Source organism: Rousettus aegyptiacus, unplaced genomic scaffold, assembly GCF_014176215.1.
Source record: "Rousettus aegyptiacus isolate mRouAeg1 unplaced genomic scaffold, mRouAeg1.p scaffold_m13_p_11, whole genome shotgun sequence".
In the NCBI taxonomy this organism is placed as follows: domain Eukaryota; kingdom Metazoa; phylum Chordata; class Mammalia; order Chiroptera; family Pteropodidae; genus Rousettus; species Rousettus aegyptiacus.
Window position 1 is genome coordinate 3,897,961 of NW_023416286.1, and position 27,259 is coordinate 3,925,219.

A 27,259-nucleotide genomic window follows, 5' to 3' on the forward strand; every position below is an offset into this window, starting at 1 on the left:
GCTCTTCTAGAAAATACCTGTTTTATCAGGAGGACGTGGAGTGTCACTTGACCCTGGGGTGTGACAAAGCAGCACGTAACTACGGGGCCCTTCTCGACTGAGTGGTATTTCTGTTCTTGAGACAAAGATAATTTTAGACCGTGCCGCCCACGGTGGACATGCTGCCGTGTGGCGCTCTGTCCCCTCCGTCTGTCGTCCCTGTCCCCCTGGCGTCCTGGGAAGCTGCCTCTCTGTGCGGCCGCGTCTCGGCTCCTCGGCTGTTCCCGGTGTGTCAGAAAAAGGTCACCGCCACCACAGTTCCCGCTGCAGCCCGTCAAGAGACCGGAAGGCTGTTAATCGCTGCTGTCCGGCTGTCATCATTACAGCACGTGGCGGTTGGAAGCGCGGAAGGGCGGTTAAGGGAAAATTCCTTCCTCGTCGGCCGGCGGGGACAACGGAGGTGGCGGGTTCGGCCGCGGACGCCTGGCGCTTTGTCTGCTCCTCCCGGGACTGCCCGGGATCGGGGCCCACGGCCGGGCTTCTGGGTCGGGAGCGCTGCCGCCCGAGACGCCCCTTCCCGGCTCACGGGCGCTCTCGCACCCCGGTCGACCCCCGCAGGGCCCAGCGCCGCTTCTCAGGTGGGAGGGAACAGCGTGGAGGCAGTCGTGAAACCCAAAGGTGATGAAGACGACACTCAGGAGGGCTCGTCTTCACGGGGGTGTCTCCCGCGGAGTTTACAAGCGGGGGTCAGAACAGGTACAGGGCGGCTTTAGAGCGGAGCCGAGCTGCCCGGGGGGGGGGGGGCCTGCCCCGCCCTGCGCGGCCGAGGCCCCCCGACTCCTGGGCCTGGACCAGCAAAGCCGTGTTCGGACGGGCCGAGCCCCCTTGTTTCCAAACAAACTGTTTGCAGAGATAACGAGAGAGCAGATCTCTGGCTACCGGGCTGACGGCTCCTGGGTGAAAAGTAAAAGCCTTCAGGATGAGCCTCGCCACGTCACGCTGCCGGCACTGGGAACAGGGCCTTCCTTCCCCGGACGCCACCGTCCCCTCCCCCGGCTCACGCACACCCTCCCCCGCGGCTCCTGATCCGCGCGCTGGGCCTTCTGCCCGAGCGAGTCAGCGCTTCCCGAGTAGCTGTTCGTACGGATCTCAAATAAATGCTGCTGCCTCCCACGGTGCTGTTTTTAGGATCACACAGGCTTTTAAACTAACCCCCCGAGAACGGGGGCCAGTCGCGTGTTGGCTCCGCGTCCCGTGGGAGGAAGGAGCCGCGGCTTGGTCGGGTGGCTGTCGGAGTCCGCGCGAGGGGCGGCCCCATGGGAGGCGTCCGTCCCAAGTCGGGAGGATGTCGCGGCTGCTCTTCTGCCGTCACGGCGGTCCGGGTTCTTAGGCAGACATTTCCGGGCGTTCCTGTCCACCTTCTTGCCCCCAAAATGCTGATGTGTACCGAACATAACGCTTCCTTAGGTGGTGAGATTTATCTTTTTTCTCTTTTCTTTAAAATGCAGAATTTGGAGGAAAGTGATATATCAAGGGAGCATGGCATAGGTAAGTAATGACTTTATTTTTTTGAACTTAAAAAATGTGCCCAGGTGTATTTCTCGTGAATTATGTTTCAGCGAAGTGCATTTTTCTCTCCGCTTTTATTTGTGGCGTGAATGCCGTTGTCCAAATACCTGGCCCTGGCCCAGGCCGGCGCCCCCCCCCCCCCCCCGTGAGGACGCAGGACACCCGTCTCGCGTGCCGGATTTAGTCCCCGGCGCCATCCTTCGCCGGGTGGGTGTCCTGGAGGGTGGGGGACGTGCCAGGCGGGCCCTCTGGGGGTGACAGAGATGGGCGGGTGGGGCGCCGCCTCGGGGACAGGCCACGCTGGCGGGAGCGGTGGACACGCTGTGGCCTTCGCTTCGCCCGCCTCTGCCCAGGGCCCCCGCAGGCCCCAGGCGCCCCGGCCCTGCCGTCGGCCCGCCCGCACGCCGCGGCACGTCTCGCCCCGGGATGGGGGGGCGGCTCCCCCCGTGTGCTGTGTCGTCAGGGCTGTGACCGAGAGTCAGTCTCTCCTGCGCCCGGTGGGGAACGCGCCCAGCGTGTGGACGGGGAGGGGAAGGCCACATGTCTGTGTGTGTGTGGGGGGCGTGGCCTCTCCCCAGGGGGTGTCATCGTCACCGTGGGTCATCTCGGCGCAGGCCGTGGGGACATGGAAGGTCGGCCTGGGCAGAGGGAAAAGGCCCGTCTTCCCACATAGGCCTCCCCGTCCTGGGCACTGGGTCCGAGGACCAGCGAGGCAGGAGGGTCCGGTGTGCTGGGGCCCTGTGCTGGGGTCCTGTGCTGGGCGGGCGCCTGGGGCCCGGCTCGCAGCGGGGTGCGGGTCCCGCCGGCTCCCAACGGCCTCGTTTGAGGAGACACGTGGCCTCGCTGTCCTTCTTCTCGCCGCGAGCGCCTCTGTGTGGCCCCCACGTGCCGCCGACCCCGGTGTGGTGCTCGTCCGCGTGTTTCTTCTGCGGAGCGGGTGGGTCTCCTCGTGCGACGGGCTTATTGAACCGACCGACGGCCGTCGTCGGGACGTGGCCTTGGGAGCGGGGGGCCACCTGGACGTGAGCGGGTATCCAGTTGCTTTCCGATTCTTCCTCGCACACCGTGCTGCGGGGGGCGTGCTTGTCACAGACCCCTTTACGCACGTGGGAGAGTTTCTCCAGGACGGTGAGAAGCAGCAGGATTTCTGGGTCCTTTAGTGCGTCCCTAACTTCGCTTGACATCGCAGAAGTTATTCCCTGGCGTTTCACTTCGTTCCGGTGAGTCTTCAAACCTCCTCTCCTCATCCGCCGGTCGGGGTCAGTGTCCCAGAGGTGCTGGGTGGGAGACGCCCCTTTAGTTGAAGAAGAAGACCCCGTTTACGCCTTGCCTGGGGCTCCGATGTGTCGAGCTGGCCCTGTGGAACCTTCACGCTCGTATGAACTCCGACCGGACGGAGCGAGGTCACACCCGGCGGGTCGATAAGTGTTTCCTCTTACAATATTTTACTGCGAGCATTTTGGATGACTTTTAGGAGCCGGGTGGCTTGTGGTGTGGATGTCTGAGCGAGGGCATACGCGAACGGAACTGCAGAGCCGGGCTTGAGGGCAACAGAAGATGATGGAATGAGGTTCAAACGGAGCGCGTGTCCCAGAGTGAGGCGGTCGAAGGGGACGCTCGTGGTGGGGGACGGTCCCCTCGCTCACTGCCGTAGACCCGGCTGGAGGCCACCATCGGTGTGGCGTCTGCCCACGCCCGGCTGTTTCTACATGTCTTACAAGCTCAGAACTGGGGGAGGCCGGGCACGCTTCTCCGCGGCGGGGCCTGGGTGCCCATCTGCACTCTGGACGGCCCCTGACGGCCCTCCCGGTCCGGTGGGGCTGCCACCCAGGGGCCCAGGTGCTGCTGAACCCTGCCGCTGTGGGGTCGTGGATGTCCTGGACAGTGCACTCGGTCTGGCTGGGGGCCTCGCGCGGCGGGGCCGGGGTGCCTGAGTCGCGCGGTCGCCGCTCTTGGGAACGCTGGGACACATGCAGTCCCCGCAAAGGGCCGCCCAGAACATTCTCGGAGGCTGCAGAAACGGAGACTGCGGCCCAGGCCACAGAGCCCCGGAGGCCGGAGGCCGGGTCGGCGTCTTCGTGGGCCTCGCTCCTGTGTCTCTGTGTCTTCCCTGTGTGTCTGAGCCCCCACCCACGACCTCACCGTGTCTGTCAGCTCTGCACAGACCCGGGTCCACGGAAGGTCACGGTCGAGGTCCCGGGGGTCAGGACCCCCAGCGTGGGGCATGTTGGGGCACACAGCCCAGCCCGGGACGGGTCACGGCACGGTGCGGGGCTCTCTGCGAGCTGCGGAAAGGCCGTTTGTGAACGAGGCTTTCAGCCGCGGGGGGCGAATGTTCCGGGCATTGTCACACTTGCCCACGTCACTCAGATTTCTAGGTCATCGAGCCCGTCGACTTGCAGACTTCTGGGAAGGAGGTTTCGGAGATCGGCTTCAAAAGAGAGACTTTGTGACTGGAATTGCATACAAATCGACTCTTTTCCCTAAGTTTATTTTCCGAAGTCTTGCCTTCAGAGCTGTTTTTATTGTTTTTTTTTGTTTTTGTTTTTTTGACTTGTTTTCAAGCTCGGTTCAGTTCTCATTGCAATATAAATATCTGAACATTTTTTTTTTCTTTTTGGTTCTAGATTTAAAAGAAATCGTCTTTGTCATCCAGAGTCAGAGTAATGCCTTTCACGCACAGAGAGCAGAACAGTCAAAAAACAGCATCTTAAAGCAGTCCGCGGCTCTTGCCCAGGTACGTCGGGACGGGCGGCATGTCTGCTCGGCACTCGGTCTGGGGAGAAGCAGTTCCGTGTAGAGAACTCTTCCGACTTGTTTTGCTTGTTCAATAGCGACTATTTGTGGTTTAAAACGCACTCGTGAAATTCCTAACACGCAAAGCATCGCGTTCTAAATCATCGTGTACTTTTTAACTTAGGAGAGTCATTCACTCGTCTAGGACCGTCATGGTTTTGTCGCAAAGTACGATTTAAAAAGGAGCGGAAGAAATAGCTTTTTAAAAGCGGGGCTTAAAAAAGCAGAGATAGTTAATGTTCGGAATTTCGGAAATGTGTCCTAAGGCAGTTTTCATGTTGAAATAACGTGTCCATTAGCCTCAGTGCGATGCTTCCTCTGTGAGTCTCTTAACCTGCTTGTTAATTGGGCACCATTAACTGAACTTTTGATCTGCTTTATAATATATTATCTGAGATGGATGGTGGAGAGAGAGAGAGACACGTACAGGCACCTTTCAAAACAATTTTAAAATAGGCAGGAACTGGCTTGAACGCTGGAGGTTTAGGGCAAAGGAAGGTCAACCTTCTCAAGCTATCACCCCGGTGTGTTCTTCCTGAGCCAAGCAAAAAATAAACAAAATAAAATAAATAAAATAAAATAAAATAAGTAAAATAAAATAAAATGAATAAAATAAAATAAAATGAATAAAATAAATGAAATAAAATAAAATAAAGTAAAGTAAAGTAAAATAAAATAACCACCCCCCGGGCTGCCACACTGCCCTCGGGACAGACGTGGGCCGTGTCAGCGAGAACGGTGACAGGCAGTGTGTGTGTGTGACCCTTCGCTGTTGTCCTGCTGGTGGTGGCAGCCGGGTTGGACCTCCAGTGGAAGCAGCAGCCGCCCTCACGATGCCGAGGGCCGAGACGCTGCGGGATGGAGGCCCAAGGTGAGTCCTGGCCACACAGGACTCATCCAGCCCCGCGTCCTCGCAGGAAGGACAGGGCCCCGGCCGCCCCCGGGCCTGTCGTACCTGCTCCGGTGTGGGGTGGGTTTGGGTGTCGGAACTGCCTGTAATGGGCATGTGGCTTTTTGGGTGGACCCCGGAGCAGCTGGGTGAGTCTGAAATTCCCCTTTGGACACCAGCTCCGAGAGGTTCTGGTCTGTAGCCCGGTTGCGGCCCCGCCTCGCGGGGGCTCCGGTGGAGCGGGCACCAGCGGCTGCCATGGGGGGCCGCCCGGCGCCGATGCAGAGTGTCTCGCTGGGCCCGGCCGTCACCCCAGGCCGTGCTCAGCGGCCGTCAGGTCCGTCACATGTCACTCACGCGTGTGCCCGCGCTCCCGGAGGGCCCCTGTGTCCCACAGAGGCGGAGTGTGTCCGAGGCGGAGGCCGGAGTGTCCCCCGCACGCCCGTGCCGACGGCCGTGGCCAGCGAGGCTGGGGCACGGTGTCCCCATACTCCCGCACGGCTCGTCCCCCCCTTCTGGACTGCTCGTGCACACGGGCGTGGCTCTCTGCCTGCCTTTCCCACTGTCTCCGGAGACTGGCTTCCGGGGACCTGGGGGCCGGATCTGCTCCTAGGACTCGGCTCACAGCGGGGAGGAGGCCGGGGGCCCTTCTGGTGGGGAACAATGCACTGTACAAGGTGGGCCTCCTTTTCGTCCCCTGAGGGACACCAAGCTTGGGAGATGCTGCTGGGGCGGGGTCCCCCCTTTTTCTGGAGGACCCAGCTGGGGAGCCTGGGCGCTTTAAAGCCGGGGTGGGCACAGGCCCCTGGACGCGGAGCTCGTCGCCGTGTGCAGCCGCGGAGGACGTGGGCTGGCCGGCGCGGCCCCGTGTGTCCCGCGGCCGGAGGCAGGCAGCTCGCGAGCTCAGTCCCTGCTTCCCAGCCCCGCTCCCCTGCGGCCAGGCCCTGCCTGCAGCTGCAGCCCGGGCCTCGCCTCGGGCGGGGTCCCCACCCAGAGTGCCCGTGCACCGCGGTCGTCATTTCTAATCGTGGTAGAAAGCATACAACGTGGGATCCTCACGCGCGGCGTCACACGCACTCGTCTTGGGTGACGGGCTTTCTTCGCCGAGCACAGTGTCCGCCGGGTCCATCCGCCCACGAGCCGGGAGCACGTGGCTGGCCACACCTCGTCACCGGTGTGGATCTGGCCCCTCCGCCCCGCCCTGGTCTTGCTGGTACCGCAGTGCCCGCGGCGTGACCTACGCGGGCACCCCTGCGTGCCTTTTCTCCTTTAATCCTGCGGTCCTCAAGCTTCTCGGCACCAGGCCCGGGGCTCCCATGGGAACCTGAGGCCCGAGGACCTGAGGCGGAGCTGAGGCGGCGATGCTGGTGCTGGGGAGCGGCTGCGAACGCAGAAGCAGCTTCCCTTGCCCGCCTGCCACTCACCTCCTGCCCTGCAGGCCGGTTCCCAACCGGCCGGGGGAGCCCGGGCCACGGCCCAGCAGCTGGGGGCCCTGCTCCGTACCCCTCCCAGGCCTCCGGGCACCTAGCGTGAGCCAAACACGCCAGCCACAGCATGTTCTGAGCTTTTAAAGCTTCGAGGACGCTGGGCTGCGTGAAGCGCTTGCCTTTCCTTGGGCTCCGTCCTGTGCCCTTTGGTTTTTATTGTCCCCGACCTTCAGCAGGCTGCCTTGTGGGTGACTCCGGTTGCCACTAGGTGGCAATATTGGTTTTGCATTTAAAGACTTAATTACTATCATTAAGCAAACCCCTCTCCCGGCCCCCCCCCATTTAATTTCTGTGATGATAAGCGGAACTTGGACTGAAGCGAGAAGGAAACCTCTCTTTCATGCTAACGCGGTTGGCCCGATTCTGCGGTTCTGTCCGAGGACGGAAGCTGCCGCGAGGCCTCGATCTGTCCATAGGTCTTGGAAACTGGCTTCAAGTGAAATGACATGTAATGAACCCAGCGTCCCCCAAGGCTCATTGACAGAAACGGGAGTTAATCAAGCCCCACGGCCTATTCCGGGTGACAGAAGCATCACTCAGCTTCTAAACGAAGACCCCGATCACGTCTGGTGTTAAACACGGAAGGAAACGTGAGCTCCGCATCCATCCGAGACAGACGAAGAAGAAGTGAGATGACCATCTCCTAGTGCACGCTCGCCGGTCAGGGCCGCGGCGGCGGGAGCCCGTCCCCGACCGGGCCGCTCAGGGCGCCAGGCGGGACCCACCCGGACAGGGCGCCCTCCCATCCCAGGGCCTCCCATGCCTGTCCGCGCCCGCTCAGATAGGGACAATGGGGCCAGGCCAGGTCCCCGCACGTGCACGTATCTGGGACGTGGGGGGAACCGGAGTCCCCGGAGGAAACCCACGCCGATACCGGGAGAACTCGCACACTCCACAGGGACAGAGGACGCACGGACAGGGGCCCCGCGGACAGAGGACACACGGACAGAGGCCCCGCGGACAGAGGACACACGGACAGAGGCCCCGCGGACAGAGGCCCCGTGGGCAGAGGCCCCGCGGACAGAGGCCCCGCGGGCAGAGGCCCCATGGACAGAGGCCCCGCGGACAGAGGCCCCGCGGACAGAGGCCCCACGGGCAGAGGCCCCACGGGCAGAGGACACATGGACAGAGGCCCCGCGGGCAGAGGCCCCGTGGGCAGAGGACACATGGACAGAGGACACACGGACAGAGGCCCCGCGGACAGAAGCCCCGCGGGCAGAGGCCCCGCGGACAGAGGACACACGGACAGAGGACACACGGACAGAGGCCCCACGGGCAGAGGCCCCACGGTCAGAGGCCCCACGGACAGAGGCCCCACGGTCAGAGGCCCCACGGACAGAGGCCCCACGGACAGACGACACACAGACAGAGGCCCCACGGACAGAGGACACACGGACAGAGGCCCCGCGGACAGAGGACACACGGACAGAGGCCCCACGGACAGAGGACACACGGACAGAGGCCCCACAGGCAGAGGCCCCGCGGACAGAGGCCCCGACCCGGAATGGACTTTTCTCATCAAAGTCATAACAAACACTGAGCGAAGCACATTATCCAAGGACCTGCTGTCGTTTTACGAAAACGAACCCTTGGCCTCGCTCCTCCCACGAGGTTGAGGGTCCCGTTGCGACTCAGGTCGTGTTGTGCTGGGGCTAAAGGTCACTCGGCTGTCGACGTGGCCAGAGAGACCGCGGGCTGAGCAGCTACACTTGGTCCCGGTTCCTCTTTCCCCTTTGGGGTTTTTTCACGCCACCTGTGTGACTAAAAGTCGAATTTATCCCGCGCGCGGCGCTTTGGGGGCCGGGACGCTGACCGCGCCCGGGGCAGCGACGGACTCCAGGGAGATGGCCGCGCGGGACGCACCTCGGAGCCAGGCGCCGAGGCGCATGAGTCATGCGGGGCGCGGTCCCCTGGGCCCTGTCAGCCGCGGGAGCCGAGGTTCCGAGGCGGAGGACGCCACCAGGTCCCCGGCCCCGTGGGGAGGAGCTCGCTGGCTTCCTGGAGGAGGGGGCAGGCCTGTGGTTCGGCGAGAGTGCGCCGGGCCTCTAACGCTCAGGCTCCGTGGGACCCGCGTGTCCCCTGGGACCTGAACGGTGACCTTGTCAGGTCGCGGTTTGGGGCTTCTCCCTCGATTCGCCCGCCGTGAGCCTTCACGAAAGCGGCTTCGCGAGGGGGACCCGCAGTCAGTTGTGCCACTTGAAAATTTATCTGGTAGCCCCCAAATATGTGTCCCCCCCAGACCCCCAGGTGTCTAGAGCCGCCGTTTATCTAGTCGTTACTTTGGTCGGTTGCCCTTGACTACCGAATCTGCCAAGGAAGCAGAGGTGCGAGACTGATGGCTTCCGTGGTCACGTGTCCGCTGCTGGGCGGCCGTCACCTGGGCCTGTTTTGCTCGAGGGCATGGACAAGCGCGGCCGTGTGAGAGACGCAGACACTCTCCCTGCTCGTGGCGCTGCTCACGAGGTGCAGCTGGTCACGAGGCCGACGTCCGGGCCCGAGATGCGCCGTGTGTTGTGTGGCCGCCCAGCAGTGCTCCGTGGACACCCGCGGGGGCGGCAGGGACCTGCTCGTGTGGGCAGCGCACGGGCCTCGCGCACGGCGCCCGCCGGAGGCCGCTCCGGCAGCAGAGCGACGTGACTGGCGGGAGCTGATGCTCAGCAGCTGTGTGGTGACGCCCGGCGGGGCGCGGGGCGCGGCCTTTGTCAAGGCAGGTGGGACGGACAGATGGAGGTGTGAGCTGGAGGGCGCCGGTTTGGGGCCCGGGCCCGGGGGACGAAGGCAGCGTGGCAGGGGCTTACTTTCGGGGTGCCAGTGGGGACTGGCATTCGCGGGGGCACAGCGTGGGGGTGCGTAAAGCACGTGTAGGCAGAGGGACGGGACCTTGTTATGTCGGGATGGACGGAAAGCAGAGTCGGCGACAAATGTCCTAAATACAAACCCGTAGACACGCGGGTGCAGATTTTGAAGAAGTGCCGTTTTCCCCTGAGTTTTTCTCCCTGCGCGGCAGACGGGAGGGTCGTGTGACATCACACTAGCGGTGTGTGGAACACAAAGCCAAGCGCGGGCCTCACGGAGCCCCACAGGACGGTTAGTTCGCGGGGTGACCTCCGAGACAGTCAGGCGTCTCGTTTTAGATGCCTACTATGCGCAGAGCGTCTGTGTGTCGATCACGACTTGCCTTCTATTTTTTTTTTTTTTTTTAACATAAAACTATTCCTTCTGGAGTGGATGTTGCACGGAAAGTCTGTCTCGTCCCTTGACGGCTCAGACTCTGGCAGAGCGTCTGGAGGTGCCGTCGCGATGGCGAGGTGGTCACGGGAGCCTTCTTCACCTTCTGGATCTTGGGGCCCCGCAACCAGGGAGGTCCTAGACCGAGAGAATTGTCACCGCAGCCGCAGGGGAGTGTAGGAACCACGTTTGTTCCCCAAAGAAGTTGCCAAACGTGGACGGATTTGAACGGGGAAGGAGAGAAGATAAAGCGTCCTGGTGCGTTTTTTGTTGGTTTGTTGGTTGGTTTGTTTTCGTTTCGTAGTAGGTTCTGCGAAGTTGCGGTTCCGTTTTCAGGCATCCTGCAAACACAGGAAACGTTCGGCGCTGGGACACGCCCATCAGGTTTTGCTGTGGGGCTCGGTGCAGCCGTCGCCCGCATTTCCTGGCGGATGCTGCGCCACATTTGTTTGCTTCAGGCCAAATGGAGCTGCTCAGAAGTCTGCACACTCACCACCCGCAACTAAATGGCTTTTGAAGGGAACGGACTCTCCCAATGTTATTGCCCTTTTTTTTTTTTTTTTTTAGTGTGGTATCAACTTTATTTAAAACTTGGCAGACTCTCAGCCTTACAAAGAAATGATTCTTCTTGCTCGCTCACAGAAAGTTGTGGAACTCACTATTTTCTTGAGTTAGGCCGTGGCTCATTCGTTTCCAAAACAAAACAAACAAACAAAACCCTCATTGTCATAAAATAACAGGAAAGCCAGAGCAAAGCCTTTCATAGGTGACAGTGTGATGAGGGCTGAGAAAGATGGCCTTCCATGGTCATTAACTGTCCTTTCTTAACAGATGGTTTTCTGTGTTTGGAGAGTTTTTAATTGGCTGGGAGACTGTGCGAGTTACATTAGACTCCATTTGCTGTCATTGAACTTTTCCTTCTAGGTGAGAGCAGTTGGTGCCTAATTACTTCCTAAAAGTTCGTTTCCATAGCAACGGACAGGTGCTCGGCATCACCGCACGCCTTTGTCACCCCGGAGGCCGTGTGATGTGGCTGCTGGGTGAGCATGTGGGCATCTGCTTCTCCGATGCCCGAGGGAGGACAACAGCCGGACCCGCCCCCTCCTGGGGACCCGGGTAGCTCGATGCTTCTTCACGCCGTGTGCGAGGGCATGTCACAGACACTTGTCCCTCCCTGGCCGCCCGGCGTTTGAGCCTGTCCTCCGTACCAGAGACCCCCACCCCGTGTGGTTCCGCTGGGGGCGGGGGCTCGCCCCACTGGGAGCCCCGGAGGCCAGACGCTGGTGCCCCGGGCCCGGGGGAGGGTGGCCTGCCATCGAGTGTGGCCAGCTGGACGTTGCCACCCAGGATGCCAAGGCCGGAGCCAGGGACCCAAAGGAGCCGGTCCCTTCAGAGCTCCCTTTCATGTTAGGACGTTTGCACTGAGCCTGGAGGAACAGTGAGGGGGTGCCGGGTCCCGCCCGGGGCAGCTGCGAGGGCCGTGCGAGCCGGCAGGACGGAGGGGCCCCGGGCCGTCCGGCGTGTGCGGCCGGGGCCCGGCTGGGGACAGACTCGAGCGGCGGCTGCGGCCCACGCTGACCCACTGTGCGCACGTCGCCCTTATTCTTTCATCGTGCTCAGCGCCCCGTCTGGACGCGGCGGGGCGCAGGTGTGAGCTTGCGAGGCCGTGACTGGTTACCGTTCTCGTGGCCATGTTGCAGAAAGGGGGCTGAGGCTCGTCCCGAGTGACCCGCCCCTGATCACCGCACGGGCGCACAGTGTGGCCAGGCCCGCGCCTCAGCCCCGGCCAGCCCTGCGCCGCCTCTGTCTGCCCCGCTGCCCCTGACACGCGGCTGGGGCCGTAGCGACCCGGCCGCAGACCGGCGCAGCCGTGTGCCCTGTTAGTCCAGTGTCCTGTGCACTCCACCCCTCACCTGGCTTAATCTTACCTTATTTTTTTACCATTTATCCCTGACATCATCTTCTAGATTTGGTTGCTTCATCAGAACCTGAGTCCGGGAAGGCAGGGACTCGGCCTGTCTTTTCGCAGCCGTTTACCGTGTTCTCGGGACGGCCTGCCGCGTAGTCATTGCCCAGCGAACACACCGTCACCTCAGTAACCACGGTGACGTCCACATGCATGGCACGTGGCAAGCGGAGGCGTGCGTTAACTCGCTCGGGCCCCGCGGCTGCCGTGGTCCCCCCGTGGGACAGGAGCCGACGGAGGCAGACAGGCGAGGGACTGGCTGGCTCCAGCTCACGTGGGCCCCGCAGCGACGTGGTGACCATCCTGGCTCCAGAAATCAGCCCTTCCGAGCTAGGCCTTGCCGCCTCCCACGACGGATGAGCGATGAGTTAAAACAGATTTATACGGGCTATAAAAATGTACATAGTAATGCATTTCACAGCAAATAGCGTATAAAAATAAATTTTGTAGATAATGAGGTCATATTTTTCTCTAGTTAAGACAGGACAGTTAATGACAGATAGATAGCTGGATTTTTTTTTTTTCCCCCTAAATTTTAAACAGAGGCCCTGATTCCTGGAAGATACGTTACTACCAGTCCATAAATAATACCGGGTTTTTAAAGGCTCATAAATCTGTCTGGTACATGTTTCAAACAGTATATTATACGTCTCCGTTATCATCCTTGTAAGACATACCTATATCTCATGAAAGACACGATAATAGTAAACAGATGTTGATTTTCGTCCTAATTTATTTGCCAGTCGAACAGCTCAGTTCAGTGACTAAGAAAATGTAGAGTTAGAGTTGGAAACAGCAGCTGAACTGGAGCCCGGCTTTCAGCTGGGACAAAAAACGCCTCGGGTTTCGCGTTCTGATTTCGTTCTTGGTCCGAGAGAGACTGAGTTAGACCATGAGCTCATGCTCTGCTAGGCCTTGTTTTAACTTAGAGAACGGACAGGTTACGAACGCTGGGGAAAGGCCAGCAGCGTGGCGTCGACGAGCTGGATTCTTTCCAGACAGAGGCAGAGAAACTAGGGTGGTTCAAAACCAGATTTCCCTAATAATGACAGGGAAATGAACTTGTGATCATTTCAATGTCGATCTCTTCATCCGTGTGCCGATGCAGGCTCTTCCATTTATACCGCTAGTATTTGCGGCTCTACGTTTTTCATGGTTTTCTCTCCGTGTCGAGAAGGACGGGCGTTCTGCATCCTGGAAGCTTTCTCAGGTGCTTGGTTTCGGGGTCGCACCCGGTCCCCCGACGCACACGTGTGAGAGAGCCGGATACGGAACGGGAGTGTCGGCTTTGGACGTGTGGCTCGGAACGCGAGTGCACGCCTCGGTCTGCTACAGAGCCGTTCGAAGGCAGCGCTCAGCCCCGTGCTCGATGCCGACGGCGGAGATGAACATCGACTCAGGGCAAGGGAGGCGGGTCGGGTCGGCGCCGAAGTCCCGACCGCTGTGGCCGCGTCTTGCACGAATTTCCTGCTCCCTGCCACGTACCGCATTTGGTCCTTCGCGATCTCCCGCGATGCTCGCTGTGCGGCGGGGTCAGCTCCTTGCTAACCTGCCTTTCAGGTTAGGAGCGGGTCTGGGACCGGGCACCGTGGACACGGACGGCCGACAGGGCCCACGCCCGAGTGTCTTCACCAGGGCTTTTTTTCCAACACAGCTCTGTTGACGTGACATTTTCTTACTTTCCCCTTGACATTTCCCTCGAAAACTCTCGTTCATCCAATGACATGTAAAAGACGCTTTGCATCTAAAAGGGCCTTCAGCTGGTGACATGGTACCATCTAGGCATCTGTGGTGTTAGAGAGAAAGGACGTGGATTATTATAATTCCATGTGTGAGAATGGGATGAGATCATTTGATGGAACATTGTACCGTGACCTCTTCTTAAATTAAGGTATCTCAGAAGTGCGAATACATCTAAGTGTGCGCGTATCTGTTTGGATCTTGTGTATTTATTCACACACGGAGCGTATTTATACACACATACTCTTGGGGCCTTTTGAGGATAAGTCGGTACAAATTTATTTGTAATTGAACCGACCTCGGCTTCATCAAGAGTTAACCCAGACGGGGCTCTGGGTGTCGAGGGAGAACTGACCATGCCTGAGGCGCAGTCATCCGCCCTCCGTGGACACAGCCAGCCATCGACGGCACGGCCGTTTTCGGCGTGTTTCTGCGTGGAGCTGGTGGGGTCAGAGAGCGTGATTGCCGTCTTCGTGGTCACCAACCGAAGCGAATACGAAGTCCACAAATGTGACGCAAAGGACAGAGCGCAATGGAGCTGGGGATGGGCACAGTCCGCTGGCCACGCACAGAATTTATTTCGGGCCGGAGTGTGGCTGCGCCTCGTGCTGACTGAACCTTTGCCTGGCGCGGTCCCTGGTGGCAGGGGTCGTCCCAACGCCTTTGCCTCTTCTGGCGAGGGGCCTGTCCCCTCTGACTAGGAAGCACGGCACTTGCTCAGGAGAGAAGTGTTGAGGTGTGTTCGTTTATCCTCAAGACATTTAAAAAACTAAACCACGTTTTCACTGCGTTAAAGGGTTTTTAACGCAGCGACGTCTGTCATCATGACACAGATATTTTCTTTTTTCCGGTTCCTTTCCGGTCTCTCCTCGTGTGCGAGTTCGTTTTACACAGTTGAAATCCTGTGTTTTCCCATGTAACATAAAGGCGTTTCCATTTATTTATTATAATTTTAATTGCTACACAGTAGCTCATTTGCTCTGTACCGTCTTATAAAACGTTTTTTAGACCTGCCATGTTTCTTTTCCAGCTCTGTCATGTTAGCATGCTCTCATAGTTATTTGAAAGTTTTAAGCAGATGTTAACATCATTAGTTTTTTTTCCACACGTGAACCGTACTCTTGTATAATCCCTCGTGTACCTGTATGTGCGTGTAGATGTTTGTATGTGCATATATAGAAATTTTTTCAAAAGACAATGAAAATTAAGAACTTTCAGATGGGGATGGAATCTATATCCGTGCATAATATTTCAAATACTTAGACATCTGTTCTTCAAGTCTTCCGTTGGTAGCAGTTACCAGGAAATGGTATAAAACACGGAACATACATTGGTCGGGGGGTCGAGCATGTTAGGTGTCTGACTTTTGGCTTGTGACAACGTGAAATGTATTGAATAAGGTTTTACTTCAAAGCTAACACTCGTAGCCTTAAAATTATTAATTGCCGTCTCTTCATGTGTATGTGTGCACGTTTATTCGACCACGGTCGTCTCATTTCTGAACCTTCGTTCCTCCTATGCTTATAAATTTAGAAATTCATCGTTATGCAATTACTGTCATTGCTTGAATACTTAAGGACTATATTTCTCGTATTTCTACCCTAAACTCTTCATTACTATGGCGTGCGAGTGTTTTTAGGGTACTTTAAAACAATGCTTTTTTCCCCTGAGGTAGATTGGATAGTATATCCTCCGGTTTAGCCAAAGTGTGTTATTCTCCACGAGCTACCTGGGTGTGTCCAGACGGGAGACTTCTGATGCCTCCGCGTTTTCTCTGACTACTGCCCCAGGCTCCTCCCTCCCTGTCACCCTCACAAATATGCAAATCTCGGGTCAGCTCGAGAGTCACTGAGGACCCTTCCCGGAGGAGGCCCGCAGCTCTCGGGGTCTGGGTGCCGGGGAGGCCGTGTGGGTCCAGCCTCAATCCTTCCTTTCCAGTAGCTCCCCAAGAGAAGAGGAGAGAGCAGTGAGAAGAGTAAGATGTCGGGGCTCTGAAAGTTCCTGCGTTTCGATATTGTCTTTTAAAAAATATACGTATTGTATTTTTATGTGTTTCTGTTCTTTGATGCCATTCCTTTAGGAACTGCCCCAGGTCCTGCTCCTCCACGAGCTGTCCAAGCAGGAAGGCGCGTGGACCATACTCCCGCTGTTACCACAGTACGTTTAACTCCCCCTGTTACCTCAGTACTGTTACCGTAGTACTGTTACCACAGTACCTTTAACTCACACTGTGTCAACTCTTGACGCTTCCACTTGTAAGCTCCCTAATTTTCTTATCAAGAGGGTGTGTTTCATCCTAAGAGTCAGTAAATGAAGTAAATTTGAACTCGGTTTTTTATAATTACAATGTTAACCAAATTTCTTGATGACCAGCTCCTAATTATGAGCAGCTTATTAAATGTGCGTCTTTCTTAAAAGATAAAAATGTCTGTGTATTTGAAAATTATCTGTCCTCTGAGCTGGTGCCATTACAGAGAGAATTAACTTTAAGAACTCTATAGCCATTTTCTAAACCATTAGTATATGGCTTTCCTATAAGCTGAAACTATTAATTGAAGAAAAAGATTGGGGAAAAATATAGATTTCTTGCTCTTTTATATGTCCTTCATCCATTTCCTGCCTATCAGTTTTCAACCTTATTATGAACTCACTTTATAAAATGATTACTATACCCTGTTTCCTTTGGACAGCTTCTCTGTAACGTATAGCAGAAATTCATCATGGATCTTCTTCTGTGAAGAAGAGACGAGAATACAGGTTCCGAAACTCTTAGAAACACTCAGAAGATATGACCCTTCAAAGGTGAGTACAATTTCGATACCAGGATTTATCTTTTGGGAAAAATGCTTAAAAGAAGATTTAATTTTCATTGAGAGTGTTTCCGATCTAATAAAAACACTTAACATAAAATGAAAAAGAACAGAATAATAGTTGTCTATCTGGATAGCGATGTTAAATAATTCTCTTTTAAGTTCTGTAGCTTCCTCTTTAAGTTCTGGAACTTACAGCGAGCTGGAAGAAAATCCATTTATGTGTGCCCGCAATTTCAGAGTTAAAAAAAACTGTGACCCAGAGTTCAGAAATACGTTTAAATTGGTTCTTTCTCTTCACGAAGGCTGACCACACGTTATCTTACATAAGACATATTTTGTAAGCACCAGCTATTTATTCATCAAGCACTGTGACGGCAGGGGCTCGGACAAACGGACACGGATCCTGACATGTGGACACAATGGGGAGCAGGGAGAGGATGGGACCAAAGATACAATTACAGTGGAAAGCGAGGCATCTTTCAATGATGGAACACAGGGTCCTGTTAGAAGCACGCAGCCGGGCTTCAGATGCAACCTGGGACGGTCAGGAACGGACGTGGCGTTTACTCCGAGTCTCGTAGGATGAGTAGGAGTTAACGGGAGGGGAAGAGAGCCTTCTAAGCAGAGGGAGCACTATCCGAGGGGGCCCGGAGACTCTCAGCTACCTTCATGTTTTCAATTTTTATTTTGTGCAGATGTGATGTAGCCACTGGATCTTGTTTACCTCTAAATCTGATGAGAGTGTCAAACACGTAGTAGGTGGTCGATAAAATATTCGTGGGCAACTGAAGAGCCGTGTAATGACAGCCTCGTGGCCGGGCTTGGGTCAGCACCTCAGGAGGCTGGGGGGCTGTCTGGGGGGGTTGGGGGTTCGCTGTGAGAGTAAGATCCGCCTTTTCTGTTCTCTTGGAGAAGTTAGGGTTTTACCCCGATCGCTTGACAAGGTGCTTTAAACTCGGAACAAGAATGACGGCTCCTTTCTGGGAAGATATAAGTGAATGGGAGACTTGTTAGGTTAAAAAAATAATTCCCGCAGAGTAGAGAAGAATTATGATTGCCTCATCCCCTCTTCTCGGACGGCGCCCACCAGCATCTATGTATTTCTTGCCATGGTTTATGTAAAACATTTGTTAGGCTTTTATGTTTCCCTTTGACTTGGGAGAAACTCCCCGGTCTTGAGGACGTAGGAGTTTTACTCGCCTCCTCGTGTTCATTTCACCTGGAGATGATTTTTCTATTACCTGTCACTCTAGTTCTGTACAGAGGACGGTGACTCACTCTGCATTTTGATGGAAATTGGAATGATAAATTCAGAAGTTCAAAGCAAGTTCATGAAAAGCAGGAACAGGCAAAAGGAGATGTCCCCCCCTTTCCTAAACTCTGCCATGCGACAAAGAAACCTAAGATGCTTTTTCTTTCTGAAACTAGCATTTGGGAATAAAAATTCCGTGATGTTGAAGTTCGGTCAAACCTGTGTGGTTTTTTTTGCCCCCTACTATTTGAATTTTTAGAAAAAAAAATTTAAAAACTACCCGGCTTTGATAGTGACACAAATAGACTATATTAAAAACGGGACGATGTAATAGTGTGTTCAAGGATCAGTCATTTGGTTTGATTCTTTTCCTTTAATATCCATCATTCTTACCAATGCAAATTTATGCTGTTAATTTTAAATGGAAAAGTTTAATCTTTATTAAAGTAATGAATCTTTGTTAAATTGCCCCTTTAGGTGAGTTCTATAAATTTCCGTATCTTGACGAAGTCTTTCTTTTTTTTCCCGCTGAATGCTTTTAATATGAGTGTGCATTTGCCAAAACATCTAGACTTTTCTGTTTTTACTAGAGGAGAAACCCTGGTACTGGTAAAGAGTAATTCTCAGGTCCTAGTAGAGCCTCATCTAGGTTGTTCTGTTACACTTTATCTTGATGATAATTGTCTTCATTATGAAGCCATTAAGAAAATCATTAAGGATTTCATAGATTCTATATTAATCTCTCTCTTAGTTTGCAACATAGTACCCGAAATGTTGAAAAGCAATCTTTTATATTAGATGATAGCCGAACACTGCCGTCAGGAGTTAAAACATAGAAACATGTTTGGCATAAAATTATGTGTGGTACAGGCAATTATAACAGTGAATATTAGTAAGGAAGATGCTAAAATTCACCAAAATGTTTATTTCTTTAAATAAGCTATATGGACATGCTATGTTAAATGTGACGGTTTTCTTATTGGTTAATGTTTAGGAGTTTGATAAAGTGCTATCTTACTGGTTTAAAAAAGGATGTCGAATGTCCCGCTTGGGCCAGGGCCACTCCCCTTGCCCCGTGGTGACTGAGAGAGACTCTGGGACAAGCAGAAGGGGGCTCGCTCGTAAGAAATGGTACCATCCTTCTTACTTTTGTCTTCTGATGGGGAATAGGGAGGGAGGTGGTGATGGCTGGAGAAGAGAGGAAGTACGTAGGACTTTTAGGACTTAGGGCACTGGATTTAAATTGCACGCTTTAGTGTCTCTCTTACGGGTGGCTCCCTTTTAAAGCTCCCTCATTTAACCGACACTCGTGAGCACCCAGTACGTTACGTATTCTGAGGGCCGAGCGGGGAGCGGAGGGGACCACACCACTGCCCACGAGCAGGGGACGTTGCTGTTGCCAGGGAGGTAAGCCGTAAGCCACACTGCAGATAATGCGTCAGGTAGCCGTACGTGCTACAGAGAAGAGGAAGCAGGATGCGGGTGATAAGGGGCGGATGAGGGACGGGCTTCCCATTCTCCGTGGGGTGTTTGGGGAACAGCTCGCTGACAGGTCACATTTAAGCAGAGCACGAAGCACCTGAGAGGGGACGAGCCATGCGCGCCCTCCTCCTCCATCAAAGCACCTGCTTAGCGCCTCCACGGATCTGGCCAACAGGAACCTCAAGTTCAGCGTTCAGCACTGAACTCTTGATGGCCCTTTAAACCCTTCCGTCGCCGGTCTTCCCCGTCTCAGGTGTCACCATGCACCCAGGCGCTCACACAAAAGCCCTAGGGCTCGTGACCGATCCCTCTCTGTCCCTTGACCCCGCGTTGGCAGCCGAGCCAGCCTCCGAAAGCACATTCACCTCTCCAGATCGAGCATCGGCCCCGCGGTCCGGGCCGCTGCCTTCTCTCGGCTGGACCGTCAGCAGAGCCTCCTAACTGGTCTCCTGGTTTCTTGCCACCCCGGCGATCCGGGCTCTCTCTCATTCAGACGACAGCCATTCGCCTGCTCGGAAACGTCCAGGGTGTCCCATCCGAGGTGGTCTCTCTCGATGTCCCGTTTTCGCCTGGCAGAGACTGTCTTCTGCCGCTGTAAACGTGGACACACTGTCTTTCAGGTTCTGGTGTTTCTACTGAAAAGTCAGCTGCCTGGTGTGGGGTAAATGTTAAACGCTGATAATCATTAGTAATAAATGTTCCTTGAATGAATGAACGAATGAAATAAAATAGGCACAGATTCCGGAAGGAATTTTTCATATTCTTAGCAAACCCCAGGGGGCATAAAGGAAACCTTTCTTTGCCTTAATCGTATTGCGATAGGGAATGCTCTGTAAAGTACTTTTATATATTTATGGCGTAATGACGGCCAACGTTTTTGTCCATCCTGATGTGATATTGAATTACTCTCTTTATAGACCAAGATTATGCTCTGTTTGTCATCATGGGTATAAATTATATTTTTGTTAAAAATTTAAAAAATATGTAATCTCAACTAATTATCACCCAGAATATTTAAATTAATGATACGACTGTTTTTGGTCTTATGTGAAAGAAAATGACATTTTGTATCTTTATTTAACAGGAATGGTTTTTAGGAAAAGCATTACATGATGAAGAATCTACAATAATTCACCATTACGCCTTTTCTGAAAATCCTTCGGTTTTTAAATATCCAGACTTTGCAGCTGGCTGGGCCCTTAGTCTTCCACTTGTAAACAAGTAAGAATTTTTTAGTTTTGTTTTTTTTCGGCCTGTGGATCAGCTTTCACTTTGCTGAGCGTTATAGGTAATGGACGGCCCTCCAGTGGGTTTTCAGCTCCGGGGATTCCTGGGGGATCCCAGTTCCCGCTGGGTCACCTGCCAGTCCCCTCAGACTCATGCTCAGTCTCTGCAAAACAAGGTGAATAATAAACCTCGAGACCAAGGGAGGGCGCGGGAGTGCTCTGAGAACTCCCCCTTGGGGCTGCGGTCACTGCTGTGACTGCACCTCGTTAGCGACAGCTGTGCCTTGATCGCCAGGAAGAAAAACGAATCAGTGACATTCCTGGGGATGGGAACGGGTGACGAGTGGGCACACGCATTGAATCGAGGGCCAGGAGGGAGGGCCAGGAGGGAGGGTCGGCTGTCGGGGGCGCTGGGGATCCGCGTGCCCAGCCGCTGGTGAGTGGATTTGCAGTGACGTTTCTTTGGATGTGAAGGTGAAAATGATTAAGAGGCATGCGGGAGAAACGTGGCAGCTGGCAGAGCCCTCGATCTGGATACTCGGGGTTAATTATTGTGTCTTTGTCCTTCGGGGGGTCGGGGAGTTGATGAGGCAGCGTGGCTTTGTGTCTTCGGAGATGAGAGGGTGCCTGTTCCTTAGTTACGGGCGCTGTCCCCAGGGTTTGGGTCCTGAAAATGCGGAGCCGGTTGTAGGTGTAGACGTGGCAGGTGCCTCGTCACCCACTGGTGGCCGCGAAACGGCCCCGGACAGTCGCAGGTTCCTTACGGTGTGGCCCTCGGATCCACGCCTCCCCTGCCGAGTCGCCCCTCGCTGCGGGGGGACAGCGCGCGAGGCTCCGGGGGGCCGAGCTGTGCGCGGACGCAGACACGCGTGGGGTCCACTTGGCTTGAGAGGTCACGACGGGGGGGGGTCATTTTGGGGCTGAGCCAGTGGCTTCCTGGTGGTGGCGGAGGCCGCAGCCCCAAGACCACCGTTTCCGTGGCGTGAATCTGGGGAGCAGCGCCTGCTATCGCTCGGAGACCAGGCGCCCCCACGACCCCCCCCAGCGTCTGGCCTGGCGTCTGCGGCCCGCGCGGCCGCCCGTGCTCGGCCTGGACGCCTGAGGAGCCGTGAGCGTCGCGCCGCAGGCCGAGCTCCGTCCCTGTCCCCTCGGCCCCGGTGGCCGCCGCGTCCCCTCGTGCGGCCGCGCTCGCCCCCGCCTGGCCCTGTGCGGGCGCCGCCTCCGGGGGGTCCCGTGACTGCGGCCCCCCCATCAGTCTGATTCCCTGTCCCTGGAGCGCCACCTGAGCCCCTTGGGAGAGGGACGGTGCGGTGTCACCTGCCTGTGACGTTCCCCCGGGGCTAAAGCGGAAGCTGGCAGCGCCCCCTTCCCCCCAATCCCTGCCCCGCCCCCCGTGCAGCAGGCCCCCGGAGACCCCGTGCTGCAGCCCCCACAGACCCCGTGCTACAGGCCCCCAGAGACCCCGTGCTACAGGCCCCCAGAGACCCCGTGCTACAGCCCCCCCAGACCCCGTGCTACAGGCCCCCCGAGACCCCGTGCTGCAGCCCTCCCCCAGACCCCGTGCTTTAGGCCCCCGGAGACCCCGTGCGCATGGCGCGGCGCCCTTGGCGCCCACTGTCAGACGTCGCGTCCGGTCCGGCAGGGACCGAAACCTACCGGGGAGGCGTTTGCGGAGCAGTGGCGGTGTCCGGCCCCGACTGTTCCGGCGTCGCCGACAGTTTGAAACACGCCCGCGCGGTGCAGCCGGGGGCGGCTTGCGGGGAGGGGGCGCCCCGCACGTCCGCCGGGCTTGGGGGGTCAGGTGGGGGCGACGCCCCCACGTGGGGTCCGCGGCGCCGAGGGGACCAGCGGGCCGCGGGCCGCGAGACGCAGCCGCCCGACACGCCGCCCATTTCTCTGTCCCCACGTCGGCCGCCGTCCGCCTGCGGGACGCTCCGCCGTGGTCCGCACTGCCCCCCGCTGAGGTTCACCCCGAAGGGAAATTCCCAGGACGCGAGCGAGAGGGAACCCCGAAGGCGAAGGCGGCCGGCGCAGGTGGCGGCTCGCGGGGTTTGCGTCTCCGAGGGAGGGGTGCGCGGGGCATGGCCGTCACCGGGGACGTCGCCGCCGTCGCACTGTGCCCCCCGCTCTGGGCGCCCCGCTCTGGGCCCCCCGCTCTGGGCCCCCCGCTCTGGGTCCCCCGCTCTGGGCCCCCCGCTCTGGGCCCCCCGCTCTCGGCCCCCCGCTCTGGGCCCCCCGCCGGCGGCGGTGAGCCCGGCGACACTTCTCTGTCGCTGCAGTCTGAGCATCGTCCGATCAGATTTTGGAGGCGCTTAGCATGAGCCCAGACCCCCAAGCTACCTCGATCTCGTGGAGTTACGACTCCCGGCTCCCGATGAGCGCAGCCTGGCCCGGTCTTTGCTGGTTGCGGGTTGGGGTGCACGCCAGAACGCGCTCTCACACGCGCCCTCCCCCGCTGACTCGCGAATCTGCGGGGGGCGGGGGGCCCCGAGCATAGGCGCGCCCGGGGTGACGCGCGGCGGCTCCCGCAGGGCCTGACTCCAGGCGGCCTTCCTGCCAGCCGTGCGACGAGAGCTTCCTACCCCAATGTCAGTTAGATCCTGCGCCCTCCTTCCCTATCTTTCCTCTAGTAAGAAGGACATTTTTCAAGAAATCTTTATGGCTCACGCTGTCTAAAAACTCAGTAAAGATTTTGGAAACTCACCTCTACCTTTTCAATCACTATTATTTCTTCATAGTCACTCCATGTGTTATCAGGTCTGTAACTGGGTCCGACGGCCTCGTCTCTAGCCCTGTAATGACAGGGGGCCATAAGGCCTGGCGAGCACCCCCATTCTCCCTCGCTCAGGGACCACGCCGCCCCCTGTGCGGGCCGCTCACCGCGTGCTCACTGGGCCGGCGCAGTGGACAGTGGTCACAGCACGGAGAAGGATGCGCACACGGCGGGTTGTAATCACGCGACAAAGCGATCGGGGCCGTGCTCCTCTTTGGGAGCAAAGAGAGTTCCCGCCTGTTCTGGCGGGCAGGTCGGGAAAGGTCTCACAGGGAAGGCGCCCTGGAGTTTGGCCTTGAGGAGAGTTTGCCAAGTGAAGGCGGGGTGCAGGGGTACGGGGTGGCGGGCGACGGCAGTGGGCTCTGCAGGGGGCAGGAGGTGCCAAGGGGCTGCGGACATGCAGGGGGACGGGGCCGTCACGCCCGGAGCCCTGGAGCTTGGTTCTGCACTGCAAGGGGCCCCTGAAAATGCTTTAGGCCAGAAAATGATGTGAAAGGAAACTTATTCTTCCTCGAAACCAGACACTCTCTTCCCCCCAAACTCCACAAACTGCAGCTCATTTGGGTCGTTAAAAGGAGAGTGACAAGCAGGTTTGTTTCTGTCATGCAAGCTTTTTTGCGTGTCTGCCTTTTTCTTTCTCTGACGTTATTTAGTGTAAGGATTATCAGGAGTCAACGAACCTCATGGCTTTTATAAAAAGGACATTCGATGTACTGTTTTGTGTCGTATTGTACTGTATTTGTTACATTTTACATTTTTGTCGGCTGTGATAACAGTGAACTCAGCGTTAATAACAAGCCTTGTGTTCATGTCCTGGTCGACACATAATTGCATTTGCACAGTCCTCTGCCTCAAGGGACTCAAACTCTTATTTTTATTTTAAAGTTTTTTGCCTGCTTTCAAACGTGGAGTCCCAAGAATGTGTCATTTTTGTTTGATGTTTCTTCTAGTTTGTGAAAAACCCTCCGATTTTGTTTTCCAGGCTCACCAAGCGGTTGAAGAGAGAGTCCCTGAAATCCGACTTTACGATAGACTTAAAACATGAGGTACGTCACAGTTTGCTCGGTTAAAAGTCTTAGTGGCCAGAAGTTCACGTCTTCTGGCATGACAGGTGGCCGGCGCCCCTAACAGTGTGTCCCCCACCCCTTGCGTCTTCAGGGTCCATGGCGTTGGGGGGGCCCTTTCCCTTCCAAACCCTTTTGGTCATTGAGTGAGAAGGCTCCCTGGACAATTCTGCACCTTGTGATTCTTGAGTCTGCTTTTAAAGCTAGGGGGTGGGTCCAGAGGTAGATGCAGAAATGTCACTAAAAGTGCCTGTGGTCTTGTTTGGTGCCTGGTTGTCCGTGAGGCCTTCGCCACGTCCCTGTGGGGACCCTTGGGGCAGAGCTGAGCCAGTTGGTCCCAAGCAGGCAGCGTGGCATGCCACCCCAGCACCCCCCCAGCACCCCTGGCACTTAGGGGCGTCTGTGATCGATCGTCCTGGGGGCAGGTGGCAGGCGTGCCATTGCTAATTTTTCCTGGTCATCACTAAGAAGGCCCTTTGTGATGGGCACGTCACATGCCTACAGCAGACCTGCCTTGCAGCCTGAATCTGTCTCAGGACGCCGGGGTCTGCGCAGACAGGTCCACGCCGGCAGCCTGCTGGGAGCAAGGGCCACCTGCGAGAGAGACGCTCACTCCTCGACTGTTTCTAAACGAGGAAGTGGCTCGGCGGAGGAGAAGCCCACGAGTGAGAAAATCAGTCTTCTCTTCCACACGAAGGAGAGTGGCTTGCGGAAAGGCAGGGTCCGCCTGGACGTCTGTAGGCAAAAGTCGCCCCGGTTGAGATCCCAGGTTGGGGGACCTGTTACACGCGGATTACACGCGATGGCGTGTTTTGACCAGACAGGGCAGAATGTGATGCAGTCGCCGCCGGTCGCCGTGAGGCCACTTCAGCGGCTCTGCTAGGCGGGTCCCCCTCGCTCTCGCCGGAGTAAACGCTTTCCTGAATTTTCTCTGTCCCTTTTCTCATGTTTTACGGCAGGTGCCTGTATCTCTGAGTAGCGTGTTATGCGGCTCTGCGCCCTCTGGGCTCCGTATAAACTGTGCCTTGAGTGCCGTTCCGATCCGAAATCTGCCGGACTTTTTTTCACTCCCTGTAGCCCTGCTTCGGCGATGGGCTTCCTGGCGGCTGCCGGCCATTTGCTCAGTTTCGCTGGTCCAGTCGCTGCCTCCGTGAGCATTCTGGACGCGTGCCATGATTGCCACCTGCCAGGGTTCCTCTAGGGTGGAGGCTCGTAAACCGTAGTTTTACTGTTATTTTTATTTTTCACACCCACAGCACCTGGTCTTCCTAGGTGGTCTCCCATCCAAGGACTAGCCAGGCCCGGCCCTGCTTAGCTTCCGAGATCAGACGGGATCGGCCGTGTTCAGGGTGGCGTGGCCGCAGACGGCCCATGACTCACTTTAAAAATGCATTTTTCCCTGTGAGCCAGCATATTTGCGTGCGTCGTCACTGATTCCTAGCACGATGATTATGGTCTATATAAATAACAACGATTCAAAACATTTTTAGGCGTACATAGCTTAGGTCACGTTTACTTTTCATAAATGGGGAAAAAGATATATATGCTCCGATTTGGGGGGGTGTCATATTCTCTATGAGATTAAGGAAAACAGATAGAATCTAATAGGTTAATTGATTAAAGGACCATTAATATTGTGCTTTATAGAGTCGCTTCCTCCCTTCGTGCCTCCCACTTTCGTGGCTATTTCCATAACTTTTTCATCTTTTCCTTCCACCCTTTTGTGGTCTCATCTTCGAGGCTATGTCTCATTTACGAGGACACTGCTTGGTTATCTGTCTCACTCGGACAGTCTTTATCTTTAAACCAGACAGCAGATCTACATTTACATTGATCGTGATTACTAATATAGTTCAATACAATACTTTATCCTTTTCCCCCCATTTTTTTCTTTTTAAAACTTTGCTTTTAGATTTTTCTTTATTCCGTTTTTTTCCCTCCTCTGCTATTTTGGAGGTTCAATCTTTAGATCTGTACGTATTGGTTATTTAAAATATTTTAACATGCATTCTGAACTAAAAATGGCTAATTAATCGGTGTCCTAAAAATTCACGGGCCTTGGAGTAATTTAACTCTGTCCCAATAATTTAGCTCTTGTCGTCCAGTATTTCTGGTGTCTTTTTTAACTCTGCAACTTAAATATTGTCATTATTTTATGCATTTAACGTTTGCGTTAGCTTAACCACGAATCTGCCCGTGTCTTTGCTCACTGTTCCATCTCGCTTCTGATTTGGGGGGATCGTGTTCATTCTTCCTAAAGCACGTGCTTTAGCATTTACTTTGGTGAGGCGGTCGATGCTGTTTTTTCTTTAAAAGCGCTGATCTCGGCTTTGTCCGTGACGGCTTGCTGCGCTGTGTGAACAGTTGTTGGCTGCCGGCCACCCGGCCGCCCGGTGGTGGTGTGTGCCGTGCTGGCTTCTGCGGCCGCCGAGGAGCCGGGCGGCCAGCGTGGTGGAGGTGGCTCCCTTGTAGGGAACGTGCCCTCTCCCTGTCTGTTTTACGGTTATGTCTCTGTCTTTTGCGTCCTGCATGGTCACTGTGAGATGTCTGGACCGTACACTCTTTTTTCTAATCCTGCTGAGGACTCGCTGGCCCTTTCTGTAACGGGGTTGCAAAGCAATTTTTGGAAATTGTCAGCCATTGTCTTTCCCACTGTTTCCTCATACCCATTCTCCCTTATTCCCTTCTGGAATTTACCTGCTGCTGCCAGTCTGAAGCTTCCTTTCTTGTTTATCATCTTGCCGGGCTACATTTTAGATAATTTCGGGGCTTCATCTTTTCCCTGACATTTTATTCAGCTTGTGTGTAATATAGTGTTTTCTCCTCACCGTGAAGTTTTTCTTTTTAATTAGTATGTTTTCATTTTCATTTTCATTTTAATGATTATGTTTTTTTCATTTCTAGACGTTCTGGTCATTTCTTTCTCAAATTTGCTCCTTTCCTGTTTTGTATAATCTTTAAAAATCTTTTGCTCATGTTTTAAAGTCTTCTGTTT

At 55.5% G+C, this 27,259-nt stretch overlaps 1 protein-coding gene and 1 pseudogene across 1 annotated transcript in view; one reads left to right on the forward strand and one right to left on the reverse strand.

Annotated features, from left to right (window-relative positions):
• B3GLCT (beta 3-glucosyltransferase) overlaps positions 1–27,259 on the forward strand; it is a 57,810-nt gene that overhangs the window by 13,077 nt on the left and 17,474 nt on the right. Inside the window, exons 3-8 of the mRNA XM_036228420.1 lie at positions 1,488–1,527; positions 4,176–4,285; positions 15,735–15,811; positions 16,345–16,456; positions 20,286–20,422; positions 24,183–24,246. Of these exons, the coding sequence (XP_036084313.1) occupies positions 1,488–1,527; positions 4,176–4,285; positions 15,735–15,811; positions 16,345–16,456; positions 20,286–20,422; positions 24,183–24,246 (540 nt within the window). The remainder of the gene's footprint in view (positions 1–1,487; positions 1,528–4,175; positions 4,286–15,734; positions 15,812–16,344; positions 16,457–20,285; positions 20,423–24,182; positions 24,247–27,259) is intronic.
• LOC118609441 lies at positions 25,512–25,630 on the reverse strand (annotated as a pseudogene).